Raw genomic sequence first — 27,959 nt, forward strand, 5'->3', positions numbered from 1 at the left:
CGCGGCAAGGCTGGGCAGCCGCCGCGCGGCTCCGGCGGGAGGCAGGCGGCGAAGCGGGGGAGGAGGAGACGGAATTTTAAGCTCAAACGAGAAGCGCAGACCCCTGTTCGCTGCAGCGCCCAGCTCGGCGGCCCGCGCCCCTCCCCCAGCCGTCTCCGTGCGGTGCCGCCGGCGGGAGAGCGCCGCGCCGCGGCCGCTGGCCGGACGGGTCGAGACGAGACGAGACGAGATGGCGGCGGGCATGGCGGCGAGGTAAAGGCAGCTCGCGGCGGGGCGGGCTGGTCCGGCGCCGGGGCCGCGCGTCTCCCCGGGCTTCGAAGCGGCGGCCGAGGCGGGCGGCTGGCTCGGGGAGGGGGAGAAAACGGCGGTAGCGGCCCGGCACAGAGCCGCGTGTGCGCGCAGGAAGGGCCCCGCCGGCGGGACGGCCAGGCCATACACCTCGTTTTTCCTCCTGCCTTAACCAGGGAGCTCGAGGAGCAGCCGAAGAGGCAGCGTGTGCCCTGTGTGCAGTCCTGAAATAACACCGAGACGCTTCAGCACAAACGGATGAGGGCGGATGGTGCCGGGCTACCCTGTAGGGCTGTACCAAGATCAGTGCTAGCTGGGCCACAGAAACGGGTACTAGGTCTGTTCATCAACAGAAAGTATTGCCGGATTAAGATAAGATGCAGATGAAAAACATTTGTAAGGCAGCAACTGGATGAGAAAAAAATCCCACATTCAGTGGTCATAAAGATATGCAACACTTAAAAAAAGTCTGTATAGAACAAAATCTGTTGGTATGCACATTTAAATACATCTCGTTTGTAACAGGGTGCTATTTTTGACATCTCTTTCTGCTGCTATGGATTTGTTACCTGCTGACTGAAAGCCTCTGTCAGGTACACTTCATACAACCAGTTGCAGCAGGAAAGGGCCTGTTCTTGCTAGAACAGAAACTTCATCTATGGTATGTTTTGTGAAAATATTTCATATGTATACGGTAGTTCGGAGACCCTGTTGGCATACATGTTTAGTCCGGTGGCTCTCACACAATAATGAATGCGCTCCCTATTTTTATTTGCCAGCTGGGTCGTTCAGCATTGAAGATGTGAATGTGCCTACTCCTTAGTTTATTTGAATTTTCGAAAATTTTTTAAGTTGGTGCTTTGCAAAATTCACTATTAGGACTAAGAAAATAAGTTTGTTTATATAAACTGATGAATGTAATGTTATTTTTAACAGGCTTTAGATTATATATGGTCACTAGCAATATTTGTATATATACGCAGTAAACTGCTAAAATTTTGACTTTGGATATATAGAAAAGCAACTTTAAGTAATCAGTATTAAGTATCCTAAGTTGGAATAGACAACAGGATGGCTGGAGGACTGAGAAGGTAAGACAGTTACTTTATGCTGTATCTTACTGGTTATAGCCTCCAAAATTATAATAGTGCAATGGCAACTCATGTTCCCCTCCTGACATGAGGGAAGCAATACTGCATTTGCACATAAGGCTTACAGACCATTTGTGGCTTTCATCTAACTCATTTGTACTTAAAACTTTTTAAGAGGTCAGTAAGGTAAGGGATGAAGAGCCCTATTCAGCTCACTACAAGTCTTCTTACTTAGTAAAGGCACACAGCTGCTTGATGAGGATTAGTCAGACCTTATGTTCAGTTGTTTTGTTAACAGTGCTGTGTATATTAATGGCACCACTTTTTCCACTTTCCTAGGCAGCAGCAAGAGATAGTGGGATTTGTGACACCAACGCTAAAGCGAGACTAAGCTTCAACCCTTCATATAGAACTGTTTGTTGAAAGAGGAAGCTGAAGTTCTGAAAGCAGTGCTTGACTGCGTGAGACCATCCTTCTTATAGAAGGTGAATGATGTCTTCAAAAACTTTATGAAATGCAAACTCAGTTAAATCCTTTCAAGTTTCTTCTTTGAAAGGCAACAATAAACCAGTGATTGACTTTTCTTAGAGCTGTTACTTGAGTAATTGGGGAGAGGAACAGCTAGGGTTCCTACTGACATGTATAAAATGTCTTGATCTCCCTTCAGATCAAGATTTGTAGTTTGATTTACTATGAAGACCAGAGAGGTCAACTTTCTTTAAAAAAAAAAAGGCAAAAACTTTCTTTTAGCATACAGGGGTTTTTTTTCCTCCTAGTAGCAGAAGTGCCATTTTAGATACATGGTGACCTAAAAGTTAACATGGAGCTGTTTCATATTTTTTTTCACAGCTAGAAATAGCCTCTGAAAATGTCTGAATTTGTCAATATAAAGGAATGCAAAGTAAGCCAGTAATTCATAACTAACACTAAAATAGTAAAAAAAACCTACTTACAAACAGTGAACTGATTTTAATTAAATTAAGCAATACTGCTGCAGGCATTCAGAGTGCTCATAACTCTTATCTTCAATGCTGAGGTAGGGTGTGCTTGAGGTTGTTAAACTTGTGTGCTTTAATGGCTTAAATAACATAGATTGAGTATTTTACTTTATATTGTATGTGGCTGTATTGGGTTTGCATGGCAAGGTTTTGGTAGTGGGGGGACTGCAGGGGTGGCTTCTGTGAGAAGATGCCAGAAGCTTTCCCCATGTCCAATAAAGCCAATGCCAGCTGGCTCCAAGATGGACCCGCCGGTGGCCAAGGCTGAGCCCATCAGCAGTGCTGGTAGCACCTCTGGGATAGCATATTTAGGAAGAGGGGAAAATGCACCTGCAGCCAGAGAAAGGAGTGAGAGTATGTGAGAAAAAAAACTCTGTAGACATCACGACCAGTGAGGAAGGAGGGGGAAGAGGTGTTCCAGATGCTGGAGCAGAGATTCCCCTGCAGCCCTTGGTGAAGACCACGGTGAGGCAGCTGTGCCCCTGCGGTCCATGGGGGTCCATGGGGAGCAGATCTTCACCTGCAGCCTGTGGAGGACCCCACACCAGAGCAGGTGGATACCTGAAGGAGGCTGTGGCCCCATGGGAAGTCCATGCTGGAGCAGGCTCCTGGCAGGACCTGTGGCCCCATAGAGAGAGGAGCTTATGCTGGAGCAGGTTTGCTGACAGGACTTGTGACCCTGCAGGAGACCCAGGCTGGATCAGTCTGTTCCTGAAGGACTGCACCCCGTGGAAGGGACCCATGCTGGAGCAGTTCATGAACTGCAGCCTGTGGAAAGGACTCACAATGGAGAAGTTTGTAGGGGACTGTGGAGTAGAGGAAGAGAGTGAGGAGTCCTCCCCTTGAGGAGGAAGAGATATGTGCGATGAACTGACCACAACCCCTGTTCCCAGCCCCCTGCATCACTCAGGGGGAGAAGATAGAGAAATCAGGAGTAAAGTTGAGCCCAGGAAGAAAGGAAGGGTGGGGGAAGGTGTTTTAAGATTCAGTTTTATTTCTCATTACAGTACTCTGTTTTGACTGGCAATAAATAAAGTTAATTTCCCCAAGTCAAGCCTGTTTTGCCTATGACTACAACTGGTGAGTTATCTCCCTGTCCTTATCTTTGACTGCAAGCCTTTTGTTGTATTTTCTCTCCCCTGTCCAACTGAGGGAGTCAAGAGTGGCTTTGGTGGGCACCTGGCATCCAGCCAGGGTCAACCCACCACAGTGTCTAAAGATATATTAAGATAAATAGCTAGCACAGTGTCCTGGTTTTACTCAACAGTGTTTGACAGTTGCCTACATGATCCAATAGGTTGGTGAGACGAGCAAGTTGGATACTTGGACAAGTATCAGAACTGTCTAAAACAGGATTAAGTTTTTTTCATTTTAGAAGAGCATCCTATCCAGCATATGCAGAAGATAGTATCAAGAAGTACACTGCTTAAATTGACAATTTATTGTGTTTAAGAATACTCAATAAATACCAAGCTTTTAGCTTCAGTTTGGCAGTCCTTCCCCACCAAAAATCTGTTGGTTGGTGGTTTTTTTTCTGGCGTAAACTCCATCGCCAGCAATGGATGTATCAGAACAAGAAGTTGTTAAATAATACAGACAGCAGTTTTCTAAACAAACCTCCTCTTTTAAAGGCATGATACAGATCTACTAAACAAATTCAAGCAAGTTCTTCACAGAAGAAAATTTTGCTGCAAGCTGTCTCTGAACATTGTTTTCTTCACCAATGATGGTAGTTTATTTCATGGAGTACAGTATTTATTTTTGAACAGTACTGATGAATACTTAACCAAGTTTTTTTGTCCCTTAAGCTGAGACATGTAACTAGTATCCAACTGCATGAATTTAAGAGTGGTGTACCTCTTGCTGAAAATTTCATGGCAATCATGAATAAACATACAAGAGAGGAAATGGCAATATGATACTCTCTTAGTAGGGGTCTGTGAGATTTTATTTTTGTTTGTTTGAGCTTGCTTTTAAACCACTGCTCAAATGTTAAAGGTATAATATTTAACAGATGTTTTGCTTGACTTTCCATGGAGAATTGTGTTAAAAACACATTTAAAGAAACTTCCTGTTGATGAGAATCAATTTCAAGTACTTAAATTTTAATATCCCCTCATGTCTTATTAAAAGTATTTTTATAAAAGCATGAAGACTACAGAAAACCAATTAACAGAATAGAGTTAATATTATATAATTTTTTCCACAACCTTATTTTACATATCACCAAACTTCTGCTTTAGCCAAAGAAAAAAGAATAAAAATAAATTCTCTCCCAACTATTTACACACAGGAATTACCCTGCTGTGGGACCAGATACTTTACTCTACAGTTCCTCTAACCCAAGGCGTAATCTTAGGTGTATCCCTTTGTGATTTAGGTTCTTGGAAGTTTCCAGCAAACCTTTCTCTTGCTTTGTCCCAGTTTTTTTTATTCTTGCTCTTGATTATCTGAACATCTTCAATTGAGGCTGGTCTACTGGTACCCAAACCTGCATGCGTCTTATGTAGTTGAAGGTGGACCTGTCAAATACATTAAATATTGCTGTAACTGCAAGTTAGGTACTCTTAAATACTTTAAATCGTATTTTATAATACTAATTCCACTCCCTTTCCCCAAGCACTTCTCTTTAAGGCTCTAATATACCTAGATCATACATGGACAAGTAGTGTTAAAATGATGCATCATAGAACTATGACCTAGAGTGCTGAATGATGTCACCTGCCACTAAGATTACTGTGAAGTACTCCTCACTGAGTGAATAGCGTACAATCCCTGTGCTGAGTAGGTTGAAAACAAAAGGTATGGTGTGGCTCTGAGCAGCCCTACTGCCAACAGACAGCACATCTCTGGTGACAAAAATGGGGCTAACATGGCTGCGACAGAGGTCCAGAAGTTGGTGGCTACAGTGACTCCAGCCAGCTTTTCTTCTCTCATAGCCTGAGAAATCTAGCTTGATTTTTGTGCTACATCAGCCTCAGAGAAACTGAAGGAACCCACCATAAACTCATCTTGAATTCACATCACTTAAAATCATTTCAATCTTCCTCCAGACTTTGTATTCAAGTATGAAATTATTAATTCAATGGTTAGAAGCTGTATTCCCTTGTTTAGTTTCCTAACAAATGCAGACATTACTGGCGTTTTCTACTGAAGGGACAAAGTCATTGAAAAATTTCAAAATACTTCATTAATCAAGTGAAAAATTATTTGAGATTAGTCCTGTTGAGATTATTCAAAATCCTGGTTAGGAAGGAAGGGTTTCAATTGAATAATAGCTTACAATTGGAAATTTTTCACTGCAAATACAGAGCTATTTCTTTTTGCTCCAAGTAAAAACCAGAAAGACCTACCGGCTCCTTCATGCCACCACCATCCTTGCCCAGGCCTTCCCCCTTTTTCCATCCCATCTTCTCCAATATTTTATGTCCTTTGTTGCTGTTGCTGATTTCACTTTGAGGAAAGTTTAAGACAGCTGATAAGCAAGAGGTAATGCAAAGAGTATGTTTGCTATGCAAATACTGAAGGACAGAAATGTATATGCATATGCTGCTCTAGAAACCAGGACTCAACTACTGTGTTGTTCCTACTTCCATCAAGAGCTATCAAGAAGACCCTAGTGCTACCTTTTGCAAGTTCTTCCATGAGTATCTTCAGTTACCAAAGCTATTCCAAGCCTCTGGTCAATAGCAGCTTTCTTAAAACTCTTTCTGAATTACTTGCTTACTTTAGGAGTTAAAAGATACAGGTGGGTGGAAATTGACCACAGCAGGGAAAAGGCAGTATCGTTACCACCAAATTATCCTAATGCATATATTTCACTGTCTCACATTTTCACTAACTTACAAGCACCTATAAGTTCATGTTTCTTAAAAAAACCACCCCAACTGCAACCACAGAAGCAGAGGAATAATGAAAAAGGAAGATTAAAGTAAGTGTCATTTAAGAGGTATATAACTGTATGTCCTATGATAGGCTGGATATTGACAGTGCAAGAAACTTCGGGTGAAAAATTTTCATGTGTACTATTATGGGGACTGGATAGGAAAACTAGAAATTGAGACACTCGAAAAGTAGACACTACTGTAAGTGTCAACAGTGCAGCTAGGGAGTTCCTTGATTTTTTGAGTCAGTAAGGAAGTAACCTAAGTATCCTTACTACCTTCCATACAGTATTCAACTTCGCAAAGAGTTAATAAGAAGAGCATGTGAACTGGGAAGTGAGAATAGCTATTTTCTAGCTCTGCTAACACATTATATGCAGGTAATTCATAATCTAACAAACTCTATCCTAGTAACTAATTGATACTTACTTTATCATCATTTTTTTAAGATTCACTAGAGGACACAGATGATTTCCTTCCCCATGCGCCCCCCCCTGCCCCTCCACAACTTACATATGAACAGAAGCTGGACTATCATCTCTCTGGAAGGTTCCTTCACTTCCAATGGTCTCTCTGCGTTTTCCTGCTCTATCTTTGTACTTTGGATTCTTCACTGCTTTGTTATCTTCATACTCTGTGTTCTTTATAAGCAGATTAAACTCCCATCAAGACAAAGTGGGCTTTAAATTCTTTTATTTTCATAACTTCACTGCTTCCCTCCAAAAGTAAGGCAGCTTCAGCCTATTTAATTAATTCTAAATCTTGTAACAAAGAACTATAGTTCTCATTTAGTAGTTTCTTACCTTAAAACCATACCTTGTAAGGTATGTTATTGCCATCATCACATAATAATGTAATATTGCCAAATTCATTAATTTCACAGAGGCTGTAAATAAATTAACAGAGTCTCTTGAATCTTTCTCTTGTTACAAAGAATCAATCCATATTAAGCAGAAAACCATATGGACATGCCACTGGCGTTTTGTTTAAACATTTAATCTGTTTCTCAGCAACTATTTCTTCAGAATAGATAGATGACAGAACTAAGATTCCATATATATATATATATATATATTATTTTGGTAGCTGAAGAATTTGGGAGAAATGACGGCATTCTGTTTTCTACCCAAATACTACAGGTGCTAGATGTAACCCCAGTTAAAATAATCTCTAAAATAGAAGTAACTTGAATACTTATATACTATACTGCCTGTACATTCATGTTAGCATTCTTCTATAGGAAAGCAGACTTAAAAATTTTCCCTTCTCCTTCCATTTTTTTCAGTTGCTCATTATTTTTCCTTTCCAAATAAAAGATAGCACTGCAATTTAGCGCAAACTTAATTTGCAGAAATAAAAATAGAAATGTCTTAAGAAATTTTAGCCTCAAAAGGATGAGAAATCTTGTACACAATGGAACAGATCTTCTCTTCCTAAACTTCTAACAGAACTTATATGCCCTGTTACCATCATCTCTCTCTGTAGAAATTTGTAAATAATTATTATTTAGTGTACAAAAGACAAGCTTGGGTTAAACTACCAGGCTCAAGTTTGAGTGCATTTGAAAATTTTCCTTATTCACTGAATTCCATGGCTTAAAATAGGAATCACAAAGCAGATGTAGACTTCAAACACTTAATCAACTTCTACTGTAAACTCACCTGTAAACCGTATTTTACCCGTATTTGTTTTAATGCTTTTCTTCTGACTAACTCTCTCTCTTCTTTGCTAAGTGCTGGGCAAACTAAAAGGAAGAACACAGGATTGAATTTCTAATTAATAATATAACAGTATTTAAAACATAAAACAACTGAGAATTTTTATTCTAATATTATTACACATAGGCACAACACACCAAGAAGAAAATATATCATTATGTATTGTAGAACTATTCCCAGTTGACAAGCAAACTGTAAGAAAACTGAAGTAATTATTATGTTTATAAAGTAAAGATCCATAATAAAAAAAACATTCCGTGATAACATGACTAACCAGAAGATTCCTTTTTCCTGTCCAGGCGAAGATGTGCTCTGACTTGTCCTGGTTCACATCCATCACAAGTATCACTGCCAGGATGTATATGAAAAGAAAGCACAGTTTCACCGATCTTCACTTCATCTCCATGCTCCAAGATGTAGGGATCACATTTTGTTTTAGGCTACAGCAAAAGAAAGTTTTGACAGCCATGTTAACTAGTTACTAATGAAGGGCACAAACTATTTCATGAATACTGCTCATAATTTATTAATTCAGTTTGGTCTCACAAATGCAGGCAAGCATTTAACTACAGTGGGTATTTCGCTCTAGTAACTGCAACCATAGTGGATTTTTCCCAATATAAAACCAAACATGAAGTATTGTAAGTGGCCCTAAAAACAAGGGAACCAAGGAAGATATATGAAAGAAGCCATACAATGGCACTGTTAGTGATTTGCCATAGCATTTAAAATGACCATGACTTCAGTTTTCTGCAACATATACAGCATTATGACAACGTGTACTCACCTGGAGAATCTGATTTCCATTAATAACTGTTCCATTCTGACTGCCTTGATCCACAAGAACATAACTTTGCAAATCGTGGTCAAAATATACTTCTGCATGGAACTGATAAATAGAAGCCTAAGTGAAATGTTCTTATTAAGCAAATACTTCACAATTTATGTGCTATTTTAAAATAAGATTTCAGCATACATTTTGAGGCCTTTTAAATGAGTGGCTCTGGTACTCCTAAGTTAATAGAGTATTCCACACCTTATGACTTCATCCACGTGAAATGTGAATGAATGGGTGACAATGGCATGAACTAAAGTATACTATTAATAATATAACTGTTCTGACCATAAACTGGTTCAGTACTGAAGAAGTATGTGGCAAGTATGCTTTACTTAAATGACTGCAAGACTCTGTAATACAGCATTTTTAACTGTTCTTGCAAGGTATGTTACAGCATTCTCAATTTTTTCTCTTTCAATTATAAAAAAATCCGATCTCATTCTACAGCTTCAGGCTACTTGGTCTTTCATACCTGAAATAGCTCCATAAATACCATGGCTTCGTAAATTTCATGATTCACCTTCATCTGCATCTTAATGCGCAGAACACTAGCCATTATTTGATGTTCCTTTTATAACTTTTCTGATACTGAGACTAACAATCTAATTTTTTTGTTTGTTTTGTTGTGCAATTCTATATAGGTTTTGCTCCCAAGCCCACACAGAACAAAGAAAAAACACAACTCCTGGCCAAACTCAAAAGATACACACTACCTCTAAAAATCGCCACTGAGCAAATCAAAATATCAACTTCAGTGACCTACTAAGACTCAGAAAAAAACCAGAAGTCTAAAAAGTGACAGTTTCAAATTTGACAAGCAAAGATCCCTTTTGCTATAGTGGAGAAAAAAACCCAGTCTGGGAAGAAAGTGCTCACTTAAAACTAAATCTCTTGTCATCTCTGAGCAACATCAGTTGCTACATTCAGTAATAAAAAATATCAAAATATTTTGTAGATTGGCTAGCATTTACAACAGGAATACTCCCATAATGGTGGAGACTGACTAGCTCATTCAATAGATAATTTAATTTCTACCTGTGTTTTATGGAATGAACCCAAACTACTTCTAAAGATGCTAAATATGCAGGATGTAGCACTGGTTTTTTACATCTCGCTTTACACTCATGAAAAGCAAATGCCAGTGTGGTCCGCAGCTATTAACTATGAACAGTGAGGAAAACAAACCGGTAGTTAACTTTGTTATTTATCTTCCTGCCTTTGACTCTTTATCTGCAAAGTGAAATAACTTCTTATATAAACAGTCAGGTACCTGTGAAGTACTAAAATAATAACATTACAGAAAAATAAAATCCTTTTGGCTTCTTTATGCACCCAATTTCAAGTACATGCCAGAAAAAGTCATAAACAGCAGGGAAGGACTTGCTTTGGAAATTGTTCAGTATGAAATACAGTACATGGCTGATTAATCAGAACTATTATCTGGAACAGACATAGTAAAGTGTATTTCAGATATTTGCATTTACAGATGTTTTTATCATATTGATTTTGTTTGGATTACACGTCTTTGTCAATCTACATTTTCTTTTATTAAGAGTGCTGTATTTATGGTCTGTGTTAAAGTAGTTAGCAAAACAGAGCATATAATTTATCTTTAATCTTTCTTAACCAGAAGAAATAGTTTTCATTACAATGTCACTGAAAGAAATTCTGCTGAATCTTCAAACTCCTTGTACATCACTTACATATTTATACAGTTGCCTTGAAGAAAAATAACATAAAATCTATTGCTCTGAGCTCAACTACCAAGGATTGGATTGCATTATGACAAAGTTCTAACTAGCTGACATCGATATTTTATATACCATTAGTACTTAAGTAGTAAGTTTTCCTCAAATTCTGTAATGAAGAGATTCAAGATTCAAAGTATAATTTTTTTACTGTGCATTAGTAAAACTCCAATTTAAAAGAATATTTAGCTTTTCTTGACTTTGAAATCACACTGCTGTTTGCATTAAATTCCCATTCAGTAAAATACTGTATGTTTTCTTTTTCCTAACTTCAAATGTGGCTAAACCCACAACTCATTCTACAAGTTCTTTAAAAAAATTAACATAAGATTTTGCAAAATTTAAAGCCATAAAATCTAAAGCTTCATTCATACACTGATCTACCTTTCAACAGAGAGAAATGAGAGTTACCTTACTGACTCCAACTTCAGGAATCTGAAGTGTGTGTCCAACATCTTTTTCTCTGGAAAGGCAAGTTGATATATAAATCACAACAAAGAAGAAATAGGTCTAATAAGTGGCTTACAAAAAGGTGTATTTCAGTTGAACGTTAATATCATGTTTCTCTTCTAAGCTATTAGGGAGCTTTACAGGTATAAACACTGTAATGTAAAGACTTGCTTCAGGTCCCTTCTTCCATCTAAAAACTATACACAGTAAGCAGTGAATACATGATAAAGCTGTACTGCTAATTTTTTATCTATAAACCTGACATTTCTATCTGATCTTTTATACTGATACAAGATCCGTAAATAAGAGTCTGAACTCTGCATCTTTCAGGCTCTTTAGTGAATCTTGGCATCAGTCTCAAATACTGAAGTTGAATTCTTGGTAGCATTAGGCAGGTAAAACAAGCAATGAAAGAGTATGCAAACTGCAAGCAGAATTGTCATCTGTTAATCTTCATGTAAAGGTACCTAGAAAACTCCAGCTGTAAGAGGAAATCAAAACACAACTATCAGCATTAGATAAAAGCAGCTGAAAAGGGGTGAAGTTTTCAGGAAGCATGGAAGAAAGCATTCATTCATCATTAAATTCATCATCCACAATGAACAAATCAGATTTAATATTTTTTAGTATTAGAAGTGGAAAAATGCATACAGGCTAGCACAAAACCTAACATTATTATTTAAAAATGATGAACCAACTCTACTGGAATTTGAATGTGTGAGGAAGTCCAGGATATGCTTCCTTGTGATCCTGAGTTTCTGAAGTGTGTTCATGCATTTCTGAGAGTTACCTTAGCAGCCCACAAATAAAAGTTTACTTACTTTCTAGAAAACAGTTTTCAAAGAATGACTTGCAGCTATGCTACCATTAGGACTCAGACACAAGATCAAGTTCTCACTAACAAATTTTCATGACTGCTGAGCTACATTAACTGCATATGCTATTATCACATTAAGCATGACGTTACACAACATGACTTAAATTTCCTACTGTGGGCTAACCTAACTCAGAGTACCTCACAACTGCTGCATGCTAAGAGAACAAGCATGAAGAGTAGGGACAAGCGATCCTGAGTGGCTTCCACAGCTTTCAAAGCAAGGTACAGTTTTAGACATATATAAAAATTCCATTCAGTTTTACCTTCCAATTGTAGCAGGTTTCACAGCTGTGATAATATAAAGTGATCCAGTCTGTAGAACTGGTGATCTTATTACAATTACTCTGATACAAGGAGGCCAGATCTTTTCTTCTGCTGTAATATAAAAAACCCAAGTCATGTTACTACCAACACATTATAGTTTTACCCCTATAGTTCATAGCTTTCAAACAACTGAAATACATTCAGCCATTATCTAGCTGAATCCTAGGCAACTTTGAGAAAAAGAAATGTATAAGCACATCTGAGAGAAAACTTTGATGAGACCAGTGCTTCAAAGGCTTTCTGACTGCACACTGAACTATTAGAAATGTTTTCCTAATTCTGGTTATTTACATGCGCACAACTGTTTAGGTACAGCAATAAAATATAAATACATTCACAGAATTTACTAGCATATTATAAATTTATGGGCCGTTAGTCACAACAGATTAGAATACAGTTTCAGTTTGAAAAAAGGCAGCACCTTTCTGTTCACACATCACAAACCTAATGCATATAGAACTTTATATTTGATAATTTTTGACAAATGCATTTTTAGCAGTTTTTACTTTTATTAGCACTATGCACCAATACAGATAAGAAAAAATAATAGGTGAGCCTACAGATGCATATGCTTTTCTGCCTTAGTATCTCTTAAGTAATTATATTCTAACAGCAGTATGAATTCTGTTCTTGGATGTACATTTGCAGAAACAGCCTCCAATGATCTCAGCTAGGAATAGGCAAGGTAAGATGGGAAGCCACTAGCTCAAAAGTTACTAAGAGGAGAGAAACTGTCTTCAGTTTTTATTACTCTAGCATTACTGCAGAATTGATTATTAGAAAATTGCAAGAGAAGGAAATTTAATCTGAAAGCCTGATGGTAGCAAGCACATTTTGAATGGGATTAATCACTCAGGGTCTGAGCAGCTGAGTGAGTAAACTAATGAAAACAGACGAAACAAACTGACTAACTATAAGCAGGGCACAGGCTGCAGTACAGACTTCTATAGGTTATATTTCATTCTGTGATTTGGAATATCCTTTGCATATACATAGTTCCAATTGGTTGCATTAAGCTTTTCACAGGTTTTTTTTTTTAGCAAGAGACCATTCAATTCTTGAGGAGAACACTTTCTTTGGTACAAAACAGCATAGAGCTTTCCCCTCTATACCCATTTCTTACCTGTTGCCACTGGAACACACACAAAATAGGATCTCAAATAGTACTGTGTACTTCATGTTCATCCTTTTCACCACAGTGGACTCATCTTACACTGAATTATACATGATTGTTTATGAACAGCGTCAAATACTAGACATTAATTGAAGAGAGTTAACACACAAAATTACTGTCAGTTCTGTATTAGAACCTCTCTTTTAGCAATAGACTTTCTTTTCTCCTGTTGCTATCCTAATCTAAACAAATCTTACTCTACCACTGAGATTTCTATACAAGCATAGGATGTTATACCCCTAAACAGCTTTTACAAAAACACCACTACTTACTTCTGGCTACTGTGCAAGTAAAGAGAAGGAAACAAATACTGGTAACATAGAGCAAGTTTTAGTTCAAAGTATCTCAAGTCACATGCCTTTTTTTTTTTTTTTTTTTCCTTATCCAAACTGTTTTCTTGCAGTTTATTCTTAATGAGCTCCTGGAGAAATACAGTAATATCATACATAAAAGCCACAATAATTCACCTTCATTTTCTGAGTCATTTGAATCAGCAGTTTCTTCACTTGTCACTTCATCCTCACTACTGTAGGCTTCGCACTCAGAATCTGTAATTTCACCTTCTTCTGGCTCACTCTCTGTGTCTGCTGTTCTACTGTCATCTGTATATGCTGCAGTATCTGGTGTACTTTTGCGTGAATGTGAGTTTATACTGTCTGTAGAAACAGATTCTTTGGCTGTTAGACTGTTTTGTGGTTTTGTGTCCATTTTAGTCTTCTTTCTTATATTTGGAGACTCTTCTTCTTCAGTAGAACTTACTTGCTCAGTAGTGAAAAAGCAACTCAGACTGTTAGATGATTTCTGCTCTTCTGTGTCCAAATCCTGGAGGGGAGTTATAGAATGTTACACTCTTTACAGATTGAGTTATTCTAAAGTCTGCTATCAGCCTGGAAGCAAATCCTTCACTAGGAAGAATTATTTTTACAACTATTAAGAAATGGTTAAATTTCCAGAAAGTTTTGCACATGCAGTCAACAACATTTTGGTGGAAACATTTTCCTATTAGACATGACTGAGACCATCTTCTATTTGGGAAAGTGTGACTGCATTCCTCTTCTAAACTTCACTTATTCCCTCCTCTTTTCTCACAGCAAAACTTAAGATCCTTGTCCTCACTTTCAAACTTGTACAACAGCATCTTGAATATTTTCTAGTTTTGTTTTTACGACACTTCTGTCCCTCTCTTACTCAATTGTTGCAACTTGTTCAAAAGCGCTTTAATCGATCTTCATCGCATCTTGCTCCTGTTTTTGTCTTCTCATTTTTTTCCACAACGGTCCAGAATATCTGGTATGCCCACCCATGCTTGCCTAATGACCCATTCTTTCTCCTTTCAAAATTGTAATTTTAACAAAGCCTTTCATCAAGATACTGTACAGAACTTAAGTTTAATTTATCTTATGTGGAACAGTTCTACTGAGAATCTATTTTCTACTGCAACAAATTTCTCCACTGAATACCAGACAGATTAGATCATTGCAGGTTCTTCCATTGCCACTTGATTTCATCAGCAGAAAAAAGACCATCAATATTTTTTTAACTGAGAAATCTAAAGTTTCATATTAATTTTGCCAGAATACCTCGACAATGCAATTCTCAATCTAGTAGCCCTGATGACCATCTTAAAAAAAGAAAGGAAGAAAAAAAAGAATACATGTCAGACACATTAATTCCATCAGAAATCTTTTTGGCAAATCTGGTTTTTGCTTTTATGAATTATCTTTTCCAGTGTATTTGTCTATACTTATGTTTGGTATGGGTATTAGATTAATACCCAATATACCAAGGTGCTCTGCAATCCTAAATGTATTTCTTCCCATAATACTGGGAGCTACCAAAGGTTTACTAACTGAATATGAAAAACAGAGAAAAATGGTCTGCTCAAATCACAACTGAGGCAAAACAACAGATAACTGTGATGCACTGATGCCCAAGTATAATGGTCCAACCACTCAGCTCTTTCTCCACAGTGAATCCAGCAATACTTGGTTTTGGCATCACTTCAGATATTCTAAATTAGAAAATAAAAAGGTGCTGTTTCAAAGCCTGGCTACTAAAGAGTACTCTGTTGTGGGTTGAAAACAGGAATTTAAAAAACCACTTTTAGACAGACCAAGGATTCCGTACATACATTCTGCCAATATGACCATTAAGCCTATTCTCAGCAGTTTCTATATTTTTTCCACTATTACTGCAATCAACTGTTAAGAAAGCAAACAAACTAAATAGTTGTTTAGTACTGATAAAAATTTAATCTTCGCATTTAGTAATCCTTGCACAGAACTGAGGATTTTAAAATAGCATTCCTAAAGAATATGGATTTTGAGCCCTTTATGATTTCACAGATCTGTATTAAAATAAACATCTTGACAGTGTCTAAACATTAAGCCTGAGGATGCTGAATGTATTCTTAAAGCATTTGAGGGGGTCTTTACTTGTGCTGCAGAAATGCTTTATATGACTAGTACTAACACAGAACATATGTAGCATGTATGAAAGTGTAACTATGCAAACAGCACCTAATACCTTGCCTCCACATAGCCACTACTTAAACAGCAACTGGCAGTAAACAGAATATTCAGTAAATATCATCCTGAATGACCTAACAATACTAGCCACGCACTTCATTTCTCAATAGCAGGATATTTAACTCTTCACTCCAAGTTCATGATACAACACGCAAAGTATGCAAGTACATGTGCATTATAACCAGGATTGTTACACCATGGTATTAGACACATCCATTTCTTTGTGTGTTGCTTTGGCTAATGTATCTAGTCAGTAGACCTACCCCAACAGTCATATGCTGGATATGGACTGCCTCTATGTGATTCAGCTTTGAAAAACTCTGCTATCTACTGAGTACCACCACATGATCCCTGGCTTTTCTCTCACTAAGCATGAGTAAAATTGAGAGGTGGGATCGATCTGATCCATAACAAACTATTGCTTAACTACAGGGTTGTGTTGGTTCATATTTCTGCATCCCCGACAAAAACTGCCAAAGGTGCAAGTGAAATCAGGATTTATGTATTCCATGAGGAAGGATCTTATAAGAATTACAAATCATGTTCATGTGACTGGAATTGATGGTTTTGCTTTATAAAGAATGAGCCACAAACTACTGATTACAGTGATCTTCTGAAATGCAGATTGGCCTGCTTACAAAATATACATAAATGACCTTCATCACTGAAGTGCTTTTAACGAAAAACTTAAAATATTTTAAGCATTTAATTATACTTTTTTCTTTACTGTGACAGAACAAGACATTTTGTCTTTTAAAACTTTATTTTTCTGTATTATGCCTGGTCGACATACATGTTCATGCAATTCTTCAGCATGCCTATAAATTAGAACTTAAAAATTATTGTGAGCATAATTACCTTAAATCTAAGAAATGGACTGTTTAAACTGTATTGTTTTCTAAATCAATTTATTTTATAAAAAACATACAAATATGCACAAATACAACTTTTCAGAAATGTGTAGTCTGTTGCTTCTTGGTTTGCTAGAAGTTCAGTCGGTGACTTAATGGAATCATGGGTACTCAACACTCATCTAAAAGTCTGAATATTAGATCTTTAGCACTGACTCTCTCAATTTGAAATATTAATCCGAAATTCAGTATTTTACTAAAGAAACATTTTCAAACAGTTTAAAACAGCTCTTTCGCTCAGAGGACTAACCTTTCACTTGCTAGCACCACTTCACAAGTGCTTCACAGATACTTCCACCCTACACAATACTCAAATTTCCAATGCAAAAAATCTAATTAAAAGCCAGAAAAAGAGTAAAACTCTTTCTATAGCATAAAGAAGTCATTTTATACTCTGGTGGACAGCTCTGAAATACAGGAAACATAAATTTGCTTTACCTGAAGAACACATAGTTTGTTTAGTCAGGACACTCTATGTTAATACACTGATGCTAAGTATGTCTCTTCCCAATATTCTTAGAATGCCATCAAAGTTTTCTTCAGATGTTTTACTTATACAGTGTTTCAAGTGTATTTCAAAGTTACTTTGTAGATGAACTGCTTTTGATCAAATAGCTTAAAAAAATTTGTTAATTCCTTTAGGAAAATGAGTATTTAAGCATCAACAGCTAAATATTATTTTTCCTTTAATAAAAATATCAAGGTTAAAGGTAAACATCCACAGACTAATGTGTTTGGTGTCTCAACTCTACCTTCACCAGAAGCTGCCAATCCAAAAGAAGAATCTTCAGATTAGCCATGGTTTCTGTCAACTGACGTACCTAAAGATGGGATGAATATCAGCAAAAAGTAAACTACAGGTGATAAAAAATAAAAACCACTGCTTCAAGAGTTCTATGGGAAATACTACTACAAAAATCTTGTCTGTCCTACAGAAGTAGCTAGTATGCATCTATAGTGGAAAAGAATATGGCAGAAGTTAATTTTGAGGACCACACTGAACTAAAATTTACTAGACAGTAGTTTAAGAATAAACTGTAAAATAATTTCTGGGAAAAATGGCATATGTCAGACCCTGCATCTAAATTTTGCTACGTATTTCTAACGGCCCCAATCCAGCAAGTAGAACTACATGACCACTATTGCAGAGTCTGTTCCCCAACCTGTATGTAAGCGCTGGATCTGGTTATTAGGCCAGGGATCACATTACCATTTATGCCACCTTGTGATTTTTTTTTTTTTTTTTTAAACTTTTCCAAATTTACTTACAGGTTTTTCTTGTACAGGAGATAATATGCTATTTCTTGCCCATTTTTTTTTCTGGTCTACCACTACAAAAAGATATCAGAACTGAACTATATGCCTGAAAGCTCCAAAGTATTCCACTGATCCTTTTATGCAACCTGCACAGAGGTTATCTAATAATTCGTCCTTGCAAATAAAATTCCTGATCATTTAATAAAAGCAAACATGTGGGCTGCATGTTTAGTGTCACAAGTCAAAAGAAAACTACCTGTAATAGTTTTGTGACTAAAAGAATCTCTTTAAAGAAAGTTCTTGTATAAATCAGGAACATTCCTCAGGAGATACTGAGCAGGTGAGCTCCCCTCCACTGTTTTTCTCCAATTAGAAGTATATACATTTTAGCAGATGGTCACTAGTGTTTTCCTGTTTGGTAATTCAGCTTGTTAAAAATACAGTAATATTTTAACAGATTAATTTTATTCTTTAGATTTTTGCATTTGTATTGCTTTGTCAACGCTGCAGTATTTGTGGAGAATACACTTGCCATTTCTGTAGTGTTACACATCCCAACTTGCTACTTATAAATAGATACTATATGTAAGATAGCTGAGCACATCAAATTCTTTACAATAGCTACAAACTAAATCGCAACTAAAAAACCCTCCTGTGCCTAGCAAGTTAACAGACCGGACCAGTTACTATCTTTTTTAGATTAAAAAGATACTAACTTTGGTTTGAATAGAATTCAAAAAAATTACACGCAGTTTTTGTAAAAAATATATATCGCTACCAGTACTGTCTATGTAGAAATATTTGCTGTGATAATCTATACACGCAGCTATTAAATTTCCTTATTTCTTACATTTGACAACTTGTAATATCTATCAATACTTGTTCACATTTAATCCTTTAACTGAAAAAGAGTGAAAACAAGTTTTTGTATACTTGAGGTTCTATAACTACAGCTCACTGTCTTCCCTTCCTCCACATGAATATTCTTTAGAAGACCTCATCTTCATCCAGGAATAATAACAATGTTCAGGGGGTGTATGACATAATCAGACCCTGGTATTTCTTTATTTATCACTATTAGTGGTCCACAAACCATTGTCCTACTTGTACTGGCTGTAGAAAGTTGAGTAAAACCTACTTTGGTCAAGAAATTACATAATGTTTGGAGGCATTTTTCAGGCTAGTAGCACAATTTAATAACCAACTGGGAAAAGCAATAACAAAGTAATAATCTTCAAAATAATTTTGCAACTTTAATAAATTAATTGGTATTCAGGCACAGGTTTTAATTTTAAATTTGTATTTCTTTTGCCAAGAGTGGAAGAGGGAACGGAAGGAAAAGGGAGAAGACTGGGCATAAGCATGCAGGAAGGCATTTCAATAGACACACAAAGTTGTTCTTAAAACCAGACATTTTTGGGTTTGTTTTAGGATGTAGATACAGTAACTAGCATGAAATAGTTAGTGTTTTTACCAGTACCAGACTAAACTGGATGACAAAAATATTGCCAAGAAATACCAGGCATGTGTGGTATACCAGGCACTGGACTGTGCAGCTTAAACTATTTTTTCAGTTTCATAACAGAAAAATGTATAATCTTTTATTCTAATGTACCTTTTTTCAAAAATCATAGAACAAATTTGTTCAGTAGTAAGAACCACACAAGAATAAAAGTATTTTAGCTCAGCTACATAAAATATGACAGTATGGTGCTTTGTTTTTTTTCTAAATCTAACAGTACATTTACATAAAAGTGCACTGTCAAAAAGGCGTTCTTTTCTTTTTGAAGTTTGAAGTGGAGAGTAATCATTTTAAGTTTCACTTTATATTCTCCCTTTTTCTGTTTAAAAAAAAAAAATAGAAAAGGCCTTGATTCTTACTGTCACATTAACCTTCACTTACTGTTCACAGATGATCTGTGTGCTACAGAATGTTTTAAATGTTTTTCCTGTTACCTTGTTGGTCAAACGAATTAATTGACAAATAAAGCAAAGTACTCAGTTCACTATCAGTAAGACACATCAGAGAAAGTGGATGTTTACCTCCTACCTTGTGACTGTGCAAGCTTCACACAAAAGATCTGTTAACAAGACCATCTATATCAAAATATTTTATCAATATAAAATAAGCTAAAGACAAGTAGCTCTTTCTAGTACAATTGGATCACAGAAAGCAGATTGTAACGGGATCTCAAAAAGTAGTCAACATTATTTGTTAGGTCAGAGCTATATATGCCACAGAACTTTTATAAATACACTTGTTGATTTAGGTCAATATGTAAATTTAGTTCTGTGATGAACTGTTAAGACATTTAATTGCATTATATGATAAAGGCTTACTCCTACAAGCTTCCCATGATGCTTTCCTGACATGATGAATACAGTTCTGTATTAACAATGCCTTTTGAGAGTGGCAGAATGCTAATTCAGCAGTTGCACACAGCATGCCCAGAACTTTCTTGAGCCTAAAGGTTTGTTATACTTAGTGTTGCCAAGTATCCTCCTCAAGCTTTCAGAAGGGAATGGTTCACATGAAGCTCTCTCAAAGAGTAGAGATTCCTACATTAGCCACAATCTATTTATAAAATCTGTAATCGATCAACTACCACTATCCGTTTAACCTACCTTCACTGATTCTTAATGTAGACAGTTTCCATTTTCAAATCTTTTGGAAGACTTCACTCCTAATACAAAATTTTTAAACTCTGTACTGATGCTATATAACTATTATGTAAGACTACCCGTACAGTAACATAATTATTTCAGATTTCAACCAATCAACTTGACTGAGGACTACACAATCAAATTATGCAATGGTTAAAGCAAAAGCTTTAAAAAATGCAAACTAAGAAGCACTGCAAACTAAAGAAATCAATACATTCAATTAAATCTTAAGTAGTAAAACAAATTTGCAGCATAAGACTATACAAGTTTGATTCAATATCAATAATAGTGTTCGATAAGAAAATGCTTCTTTAATAGCTGTGTTACATTAGGAGTAATGTTTTTCAAGGCAGTCACTATGTACTATATGGTATGCTTTTTTAGTGCTTAGAAAAACAGCAGAAAGGAAGTTATGGGTTTTATAACTTAAAATACAAGCTAATTACAATGGGCATTTAAGATGTATAGCTTATCCACACACTATGGACAAGAAAAATGTATTGATCAAATAAAATATCAATAGGAGAGCATAATACGCAAAGAATTAGAACTTCATAGACATTCCATCAATCCCAAATGATGGTAGAGATACATTAAAATTTCAATGGAATGAGCTCTGGAATACAGAGTCACAGAGAAGGGGGTGGGGAGTGTGTGTGTTTTCAAAACCTTCAGTCATTTTTTGATTCATCACACAAATTTAATAAAAAAAACAGAAAACACCAAAACCAACACACTGAGGTAACACTGAATTTCTGATGTAAATCCAGCCCACACAGCACCCTGAATTCATTCTAGTGTGCTTGCTAATCAGAGAGCTTCACTGACACTCAATTTTAGAGATATATACAGTTGTATCATAACAAAGTAACATTTAAAGAGTGAAGGGATCCAAGGTTAAAATTTCATCCTTAATCACTCAATGGGAAAATTATTTGAACACTAACTACGTTAGCAACCTGCCATATATAGTTTAAAGATGTTTGAATCCTTCAGAAAATAAGCACACATCCTCAACATAAAACAGAACTTCACAAACCATAAATCGCATTATGAAAAAAACCCAGGTTTTCCATTTTCTATCTGTTAGTTCTGAAGTTACCTTATACTCATTTGCAGTAATCCACTCTGGTTCTTTTCTCTTCTTTTTCCCTTTTTTATCCTTGGTGTGCTGAGTACCAGAGGCCTGATAAGACTGCAGATCCACTCGTGAATGAAACTGGTATCGGCCACTTTCCACATCACAGTAGTAATAAATTCCAGTTGTTGGATCATAATACAGTTGATTTTCCTTTATAAGAAACATAAAGAACAATGTTATCATCACTTCAATAAATACACTGTTCAAAAAACCATCTAGTTAATAAGGAACCACATACAAAGTTTAAAAAAAATACTCAAATGTACTGAAGAACTGTAGTGGCTTGACCCTGGCTGGCTACCCATTGCCCATCCAGCCGCTCTCTCAATCCGCCTCCTCAACAGGACTGGGGAAGAAAATAAGATGAAAGGCTCAAGGTCAAGATAAAGACAGGGAGATCACCATCATGGGCAAGCCAGATTCGACTTGGTGAAAATAAATTTAATTTATTGCCAGTTAAAAGAGCATTGGAAGATGAGGAACAAAGATGAAACACCTCTCCCTGCCCCTTTTTTCCTAAGCCCTACTTCACTCCTTCATTCCCAACTCCTCTACCCCTGTTCCCCCAGCCTGAACAACACAGGGAGATGAGGAACAGAAGGTTGCAGTCAGCTGATAACAGTTCCTCTCTGATGCTCCTTCCCCCTCACACTTTTCCCCTACCCAGCATGGGTCCTTCCCATGGGTTGCAGTCCTTCAAGAACTGCTCCAGCGCGAGTCCTCCACAGGCCACAGCTACTGCCAGCAGAGCTGCTCCGGTGTGGGGTCCTCCACCGACTGCCGTGTGAGTATCTGCTCCAGCAGATGGACTGCAGGGAATCAACTGCTCCGGTGCTTGAAGAACCTCTCTTCCTGCTCCTTCTTGGACCTTGGCATTTGCAGGGTTGTTTTTCACAACCACCTTAGCATTTGCAGGGTTGTTTTATCCCATCCCCTCTCCATACACACTCCTCTGTGCAGTGTTTTGCCCTTTCTCAAACATGCTTTCACAGAAGCACCACCAGCTTCTCTGATGGTCTCAGCTGTGTCCTACAGTGGAACAGCTGTGTCCAGGCAGCCCCTGACTTCTCTTCACAGAGGCCACCTCTGCAGCCCCTAGCCCCACTAACAAAACCTTGCCAGTAAATCAAGAACATTTCCTGTAATTCAGAACAGTTACTGAACAAGAAAATGTATTTTGTGTAATGGTACCATAAACTAATCTATAGTCCCAAATATTTATGTATCTAACTGTATTCACAAACAATGTGAAAATCAATGGTATCATTTAAGACTTTAAAAATTAAGCCCAGAAGCATCCCTGAAAACAAAACAAGTAGTTGGTTGGTTTTTTTTAATTGAGTTGAATGTAATGCTGCAAACAAACCCTCTGTTTCCAGCACAGTAATTCCACCAGGATTTGTGACACTGTATGTATCTATATATGCATGTACATATACACATACCTCATAGGACAAAAGAAAACCTCCCCAAAAGCTCCCTTATGAAAAACATATAGCAGAAATTAACCATTATGACATTTTGATCCACCGTTTCACATTTTTCTTTAAGGTAGTTATTTTCTTTACTATCACATCAAACTAGCTGGTAACAGTACTCGAATGAAAGTACAAGTATTTCGTGTATTTTCTCTCAATATGCTTTTCACTGTAGAGAAGCCATTGACTTAATTCAGCAATCTTTTTCTAAACAAGTCATCTTTTAGATCAAGCTTTTAATTTTTGAAAGAGCAGCTTTATAGTGTAAAATTTCTACAATGCAAAGCAAGTTAAAGATCTAGGAGACATCAAAAATATCTTAGCCTGCTATCTTTAATTTGACTGAAATAACTTAACAACTAATTAACAACCTTCCATTACTATTTGTCTTCAGTGACATGTTTTTCAAATCAAAGTCAGCTTGGATCTTAGGTCTTTGTTCACATCAACTTTTACTACTAAAACGTTTTCAATAGCGAAAAAATGACAAGAGTTTTGACAATTATCCTTACCGAATTATAGTAAAATCCAGTGCTATGGTCATAATACAATCCTGTATTTTCATCATAAATAAATCCAGTTTGTGAAACAGCAGCTTCTGCAGCAGCTCTCAAGCTCTCTGCCAAAGAACCCTCTGGTACTGAAGTATCTTCTGCTTCCTGATACCAGAAAGTAAGAAATTAAATTTTCTTCTAAAAAGAACCTCCTTGGTTCTTTAGCATTCTACAATGCCCTGTTTTAAATAAAACAAATTAGCACTCTATGGACTTGGATTGTTTCAAGAACTATTAAACAAGGCAGCAAAAATCTAGCTTTAGTTTACTGATAAAATCCTACTGATTTCAACAGGACCAAGCCTTTATCCCGTGCCTTTCATTTTCCCCAACTTTATTCAAAAACGGTTCACATAAAAAAATATACACAATTAATATCTTTCAGTACATTCCTAGAAGAGATTTCTGCTGTCCAATTCCATTTCAGTTGCTAGATGCTAAGGCTCAAAATCAATTAAGCAAGTGAGATTAAGTGACTGATGTAAGAGAAGGCTGGATAGCAGGGAAAAAAACCCCACAACTTTCTTTTCCTTGTATCAATGGAGGAAAAAAAAAAGTACACTTTAAGAAAGTCAGCATGGCCATATGGAACATACACTGCTGATAAAAAAATGCCATGCTTCCAGGCTACATAGGACATATGTTATAGAAAGTCTTTTTTTTTAAAAAAAAAACAACCTAGAGTATGTTATACTTGGAATATACTACAAAAAGAACTAGTTTCAAACACAAGAATGTTTGTCTGCTATCATCAGCACCAGATCATCACAAAAAAAATCATTTTATACAATGACATTGAGACCAATGCACATCTTTCAAATGAAAATAGAGTGCTGACTTCAAAATTGGTAAAACCCCGAACAGTTCTATAACCTGTGAATTCCGGATGAAATTTTCCTCTTCTCCACCTTCAGCAACTTTGATGCTATCCATCCTTAAAGGAGTATTAACACCTGTCTGTGATTCCTCTATGGAATTATGCTCAGTGCTTTCAGTCCCATGATTGTGCTGTACTGGCAGTTCAGATGCACAACCTTGAGTATCAGTGTGATTGTAATAATTTTCATAGTAGTAATAATCTACAGGGGGGAAAAAAAAGTTGAAGTTTCTTAAATTAGCAAAGCAAGATTTTACACAATGTAGTTTAAGGATGCTAAATCTTGAAGTGGAAATTTATGCATGTAAGTAGTCTAATGAAAATCAATTATTAGGTAGTGCCTCTGCTTTAAGTTTATTTTACTCTTACTGAACACATTGTGTCTTGTTTTAATGTACTTTAAGAATTGGTAAAACCTGTGTGTAATGTATGAAATTATTATGTAACAGATTACTATAGCATGAAATCTGCTACAGTCCATGTTAAAAAGGAATGGCTTGAATAAATAGGAAATGGTGCAAAAGATAATGTCAGGTTACTGAGTTTAATGCAGCTAAGGACATAGACTTGAAACATATTTCATATTTTAAAAATTTCAAAGTAAGATACTGTTCTAGATGCCTGTTTAAGCAATCACCACTGTCTCTACCTGCTTGTGACCACGCAGTATAGTCTTCTGTCTGTACTTCTACGCTAGACGTATCTTTCTTCTTACTATTATGAATTTCCTTAGTAAGCTCTTCAACCTGAAAGAAAAACAGCATGTTATAGAACACAACACTGCATTTTATGGGTCTATGTCAGAAAAGAGCCTATTTTACATTCTATAATTCAAACAAAACGTAATTGCTTTGTAGGTGTTTCAACTGATCTTTGTTTGGCAGGAGATAATTTTCTACTTGAATGGTAGAATGGTTTATGAAAACCATAATTTCTGCTTGTTGCTTGAACCCAGCCAGCAGCCAAACACCATGCAGCTGCTCGCTCATGCTCCCCCACTCCTGGGGTATGGGGAAAAGAACTGGAGGGGTAAGGGTAGGCAGACTAGTAGGCTGAGATAAAAACAATTTAAAAACTGAAATAAAATAAAATAATAATAGTAGTAATAGAAAATACAGAAGTGTGATGCACAATGTGATTTCTCACCACCTGCTTACTGATGCTCAGCCTGTTCCTGGCTAGTGATCCCAGAGAAGAGAGAGTCCTGAAACCACAATCCTGGAAGCCAGAGTAAGCTTCCCAATCAACCCTTATCTATATACTGAGCATGACATTAGTTGAAATGCAGTATTTCATCACCTAATTTGGGTCCGGTGTTTTGGCTCTGCTCCCTTCTCAGCTTCTTGTGTACCTTCTTGTATACCTGCGCACTAGCAGGACAGCAGGGAAGTTGAAAAGTTTTTGATTTCTTAGCAACAACTAAAAACATCAGTGTGTTATCAAGATTATTCTCATACCAAATCCCACACTGAATCCAAGTCACAGCACTATTGTAGCTACTAAGGAAAAAAAAAATTAGCTCTATCCCAGCTGAAACCAGGACACAGCTCACAAAAGATATAAAAGGCAAGCACTTGGGAGATGAAAGAAAAACTTAACCAAGGTTATTCTTAAGATGCTGTCATGGTTTAACCCCAGCCAGCACTTAAGCACCACGAGGCTGCTCAGTCACTCACTCCTTCCCCCTCCCAGTGGGATAGGGAAGGGAATTGAAACAAAAAGCAAAACTCATGGGTTGAGATAAGAACAGTTTAATAACTAAAATAGAATAAAATATAATAGTAATGAAAAGGAATATAACAAAAAGAGAGAGAAATAAAACCCAAGAAAAGACAAGTGATGCACAATGCAATTGCTCACCACCTGCTGTTCCCAGCCAACTCCGCCCAAGTTGACATCCTATGGTACAGAATATCCTTTTGGCTAGTTCAGGTCACCTGTCCTGGCCACGCTCCCTCCCAGCTTCTTGTGCACCTACTTACTGGCAGAGCCTGGGAAACTGAAAAATCCTTAACTTGGGGTAATCCTACTCAGCAACAGCTAAAACATCAGTGTGTTACCAACATGATTCTCACACTGAATCTGAAACACAGCACTGTACCAGCTACTAGGAAGAAAATTAACTCTATCCCAGCCAAAATCAGGACAGATGCCCACCCCGAAAAGTTGGATTTCAGGCAATAACCACTATCTGTGATGAACTCTGGCATTTACGAAACTTTTCTGTTTTGCCATAGGCATCCGTAAGACAGTTGGTCTGCTCTTCCTTTATCTCACCTTGTATATTAAGCTTCTTTCCCTCCGCTAAATGCAATTTTTCTTTCAGATTGTGAAACCAACTTTGTGGCTGAGGCGACGTTACCGTTCTCGCCACCACCACCAGCACCACCTGTCGAGCCGAACGTTTTCTCGAGACAGCAAACTCAAGCCAGCAGCAGCACTTTCTCCGGTCGTTGAAGCCCCGGAGGCAGGCCAGGAGAGCCTGGCGGGCTCCGGGGGGCACAGGACCCGCCTGCCCCATGGACTAAGCCCGGGCAGAGGGAGCACGCCGAGGGAGGTCGGCAAGCGGGGCGGGAAGGCGAAGGGTACCCGGTCGGGAGGTGTGACGGCAGCGGGGATGCCCGACAGGGCTGGGGCCGGGTGCCGCCCGGCCCGCGGAGAGAGGGAAGAGGGGTCGGGGGAGCCGGCTCCCGGGGCGCGGGCCTACCTGTCTCCTCAGTGCCTCGTTGCCCTCCCGCGCCTCGCGGTAGAGGCGCTCGGTGCGGCGCAGACGGCGCTGCGCCTGCTCCAGCTGCCCGCGGCAGGCGCCCAGATCCGCCTCCAACGCCGCCACCCGCTCCCGCAGAGCCCGCCGCTCGCCGCCGGGCGGGGAGGCCATGCCCGTCCGCTCCTCAGCGCCCGCCCACCGGCCGCCACCCGGCGCCTGCGACAAAGCGGCGGCCGCGGCCCCGCCCGCCGGCCCCGCCCATGGCGCCCGCCCAGGCGTGAGGGCAGCAATGGGGGGGCCTAGGGGCGCGAAAAGTTTCCCCGCGGCGTGCGAGGACCTGCCCGCCGGGCGGGAAAGCGGCGGAACCCGGAAGGGACCGGGAGACGCCGGAAGTGACCTACAGCAGTGCGCACGCCCATGGCACCGGCTGGTGGTTGCCAGGCGACGGGCTG

The 27,959-nt window shown here is 38.1% G+C and overlaps 1 protein-coding gene, 1 long non-coding RNA gene and 1 other non-coding gene across 9 annotated transcripts; 2 read left to right on the forward strand and 1 right to left on the reverse strand.

The window, feature by feature from the left end:
- On the forward strand, positions 1-9,256 carry LOC141938406 (uncharacterized). 6 transcript variants are annotated; one of them, XR_012627261.1, is made up of 4 exons: positions 1-252; positions 465-949; positions 1,719-1,864; positions 8,279-9,256. It is a non-coding gene; the product is annotated as an uncharacterized LOC141938406 (long non-coding RNA). The 6 variants fall into 6 exon arrangements; XR_012627260.1 differs by lacking the exon at positions 8,279-9,256 and adding an exon at positions 3,063-3,429; XR_012627259.1 differs by lacking the exon at positions 8,279-9,256 and having other exon boundaries at positions 465-625; positions 814-949; positions 1,719-3,429.
- On the forward strand, positions 1,365-1,500 carry LOC141938443 (small nucleolar RNA SNORA47). Its single transcript, XR_012627289.1, has one exon. It is a non-coding gene; the product is annotated as a small nucleolar RNA SNORA47 (small nucleolar RNA).
- AGGF1 (angiogenic factor with G-patch and FHA domains 1) lies at positions 3,352-27,959 on the reverse strand. Of its 2 annotated transcripts, XM_074857224.1 has the most exons (15): positions 27,508-27,959; positions 25,450-25,546; positions 24,797-25,002; positions 23,882-24,028; positions 21,853-22,041; positions 17,582-17,650; positions 13,858-14,212; positions 12,156-12,267; positions 10,977-11,028; positions 8,767-8,868; positions 8,254-8,419; positions 7,923-8,005; positions 6,775-6,902; positions 5,731-5,830; positions 3,352-4,899 (listed from the first exon to the last, which is right to left on the reverse strand). In XM_074857224.1, the coding sequence occupies exons 1-15, from the start codon at positions 27,676-27,678 to the stop codon at positions 4,699-4,701; spliced, it is 2,178 nt and encodes a 725-aa protein (XP_074713325.1). In that variant the 5' UTR covers positions 27,679-27,959; the 3' UTR covers positions 3,352-4,698. The 2 variants fall into 2 exon arrangements, with proteins under 2 accessions (XP_074713325.1, XP_074713326.1); XM_074857225.1 differs by lacking the exon at positions 17,582-17,650 and having other exon boundaries at positions 27,508-27,869.

Source organism: Strix uralensis, chromosome Z (assembly GCF_047716275.1).
Source record: "Strix uralensis isolate ZFMK-TIS-50842 chromosome Z, bStrUra1, whole genome shotgun sequence".
Classification (NCBI taxonomy): domain Eukaryota; kingdom Metazoa; phylum Chordata; class Aves; order Strigiformes; family Strigidae; genus Strix; species Strix uralensis.

What these genes read in the sequence shown, in the direction of transcription:
- AGGF1 (XM_074857224.1), bottom strand. Translation starts at nt 27,678, where the DNA reads ATGGCCTCCCCGCCCGGCGGCGAGCGGCGGGCTCTGCGGGAGCGGGTG. An exon ending in AAATGACTCAGAAAATGAAG is followed by an intron (nt 12,268 to 13,857) that starts GTGAATTATTGT and finishes TTTATATTACAG; the next exon opens with CAGAAGAAAAGATCTGGCCT. An exon ending in GGGTAAAATACGGTTTACAG is followed by an intron (nt 6,903 to 7,922) that starts GTGAGTTTACAG and finishes CTGCTTATAAAG; the next exon opens with AACACAGAGTATGAAGATAA.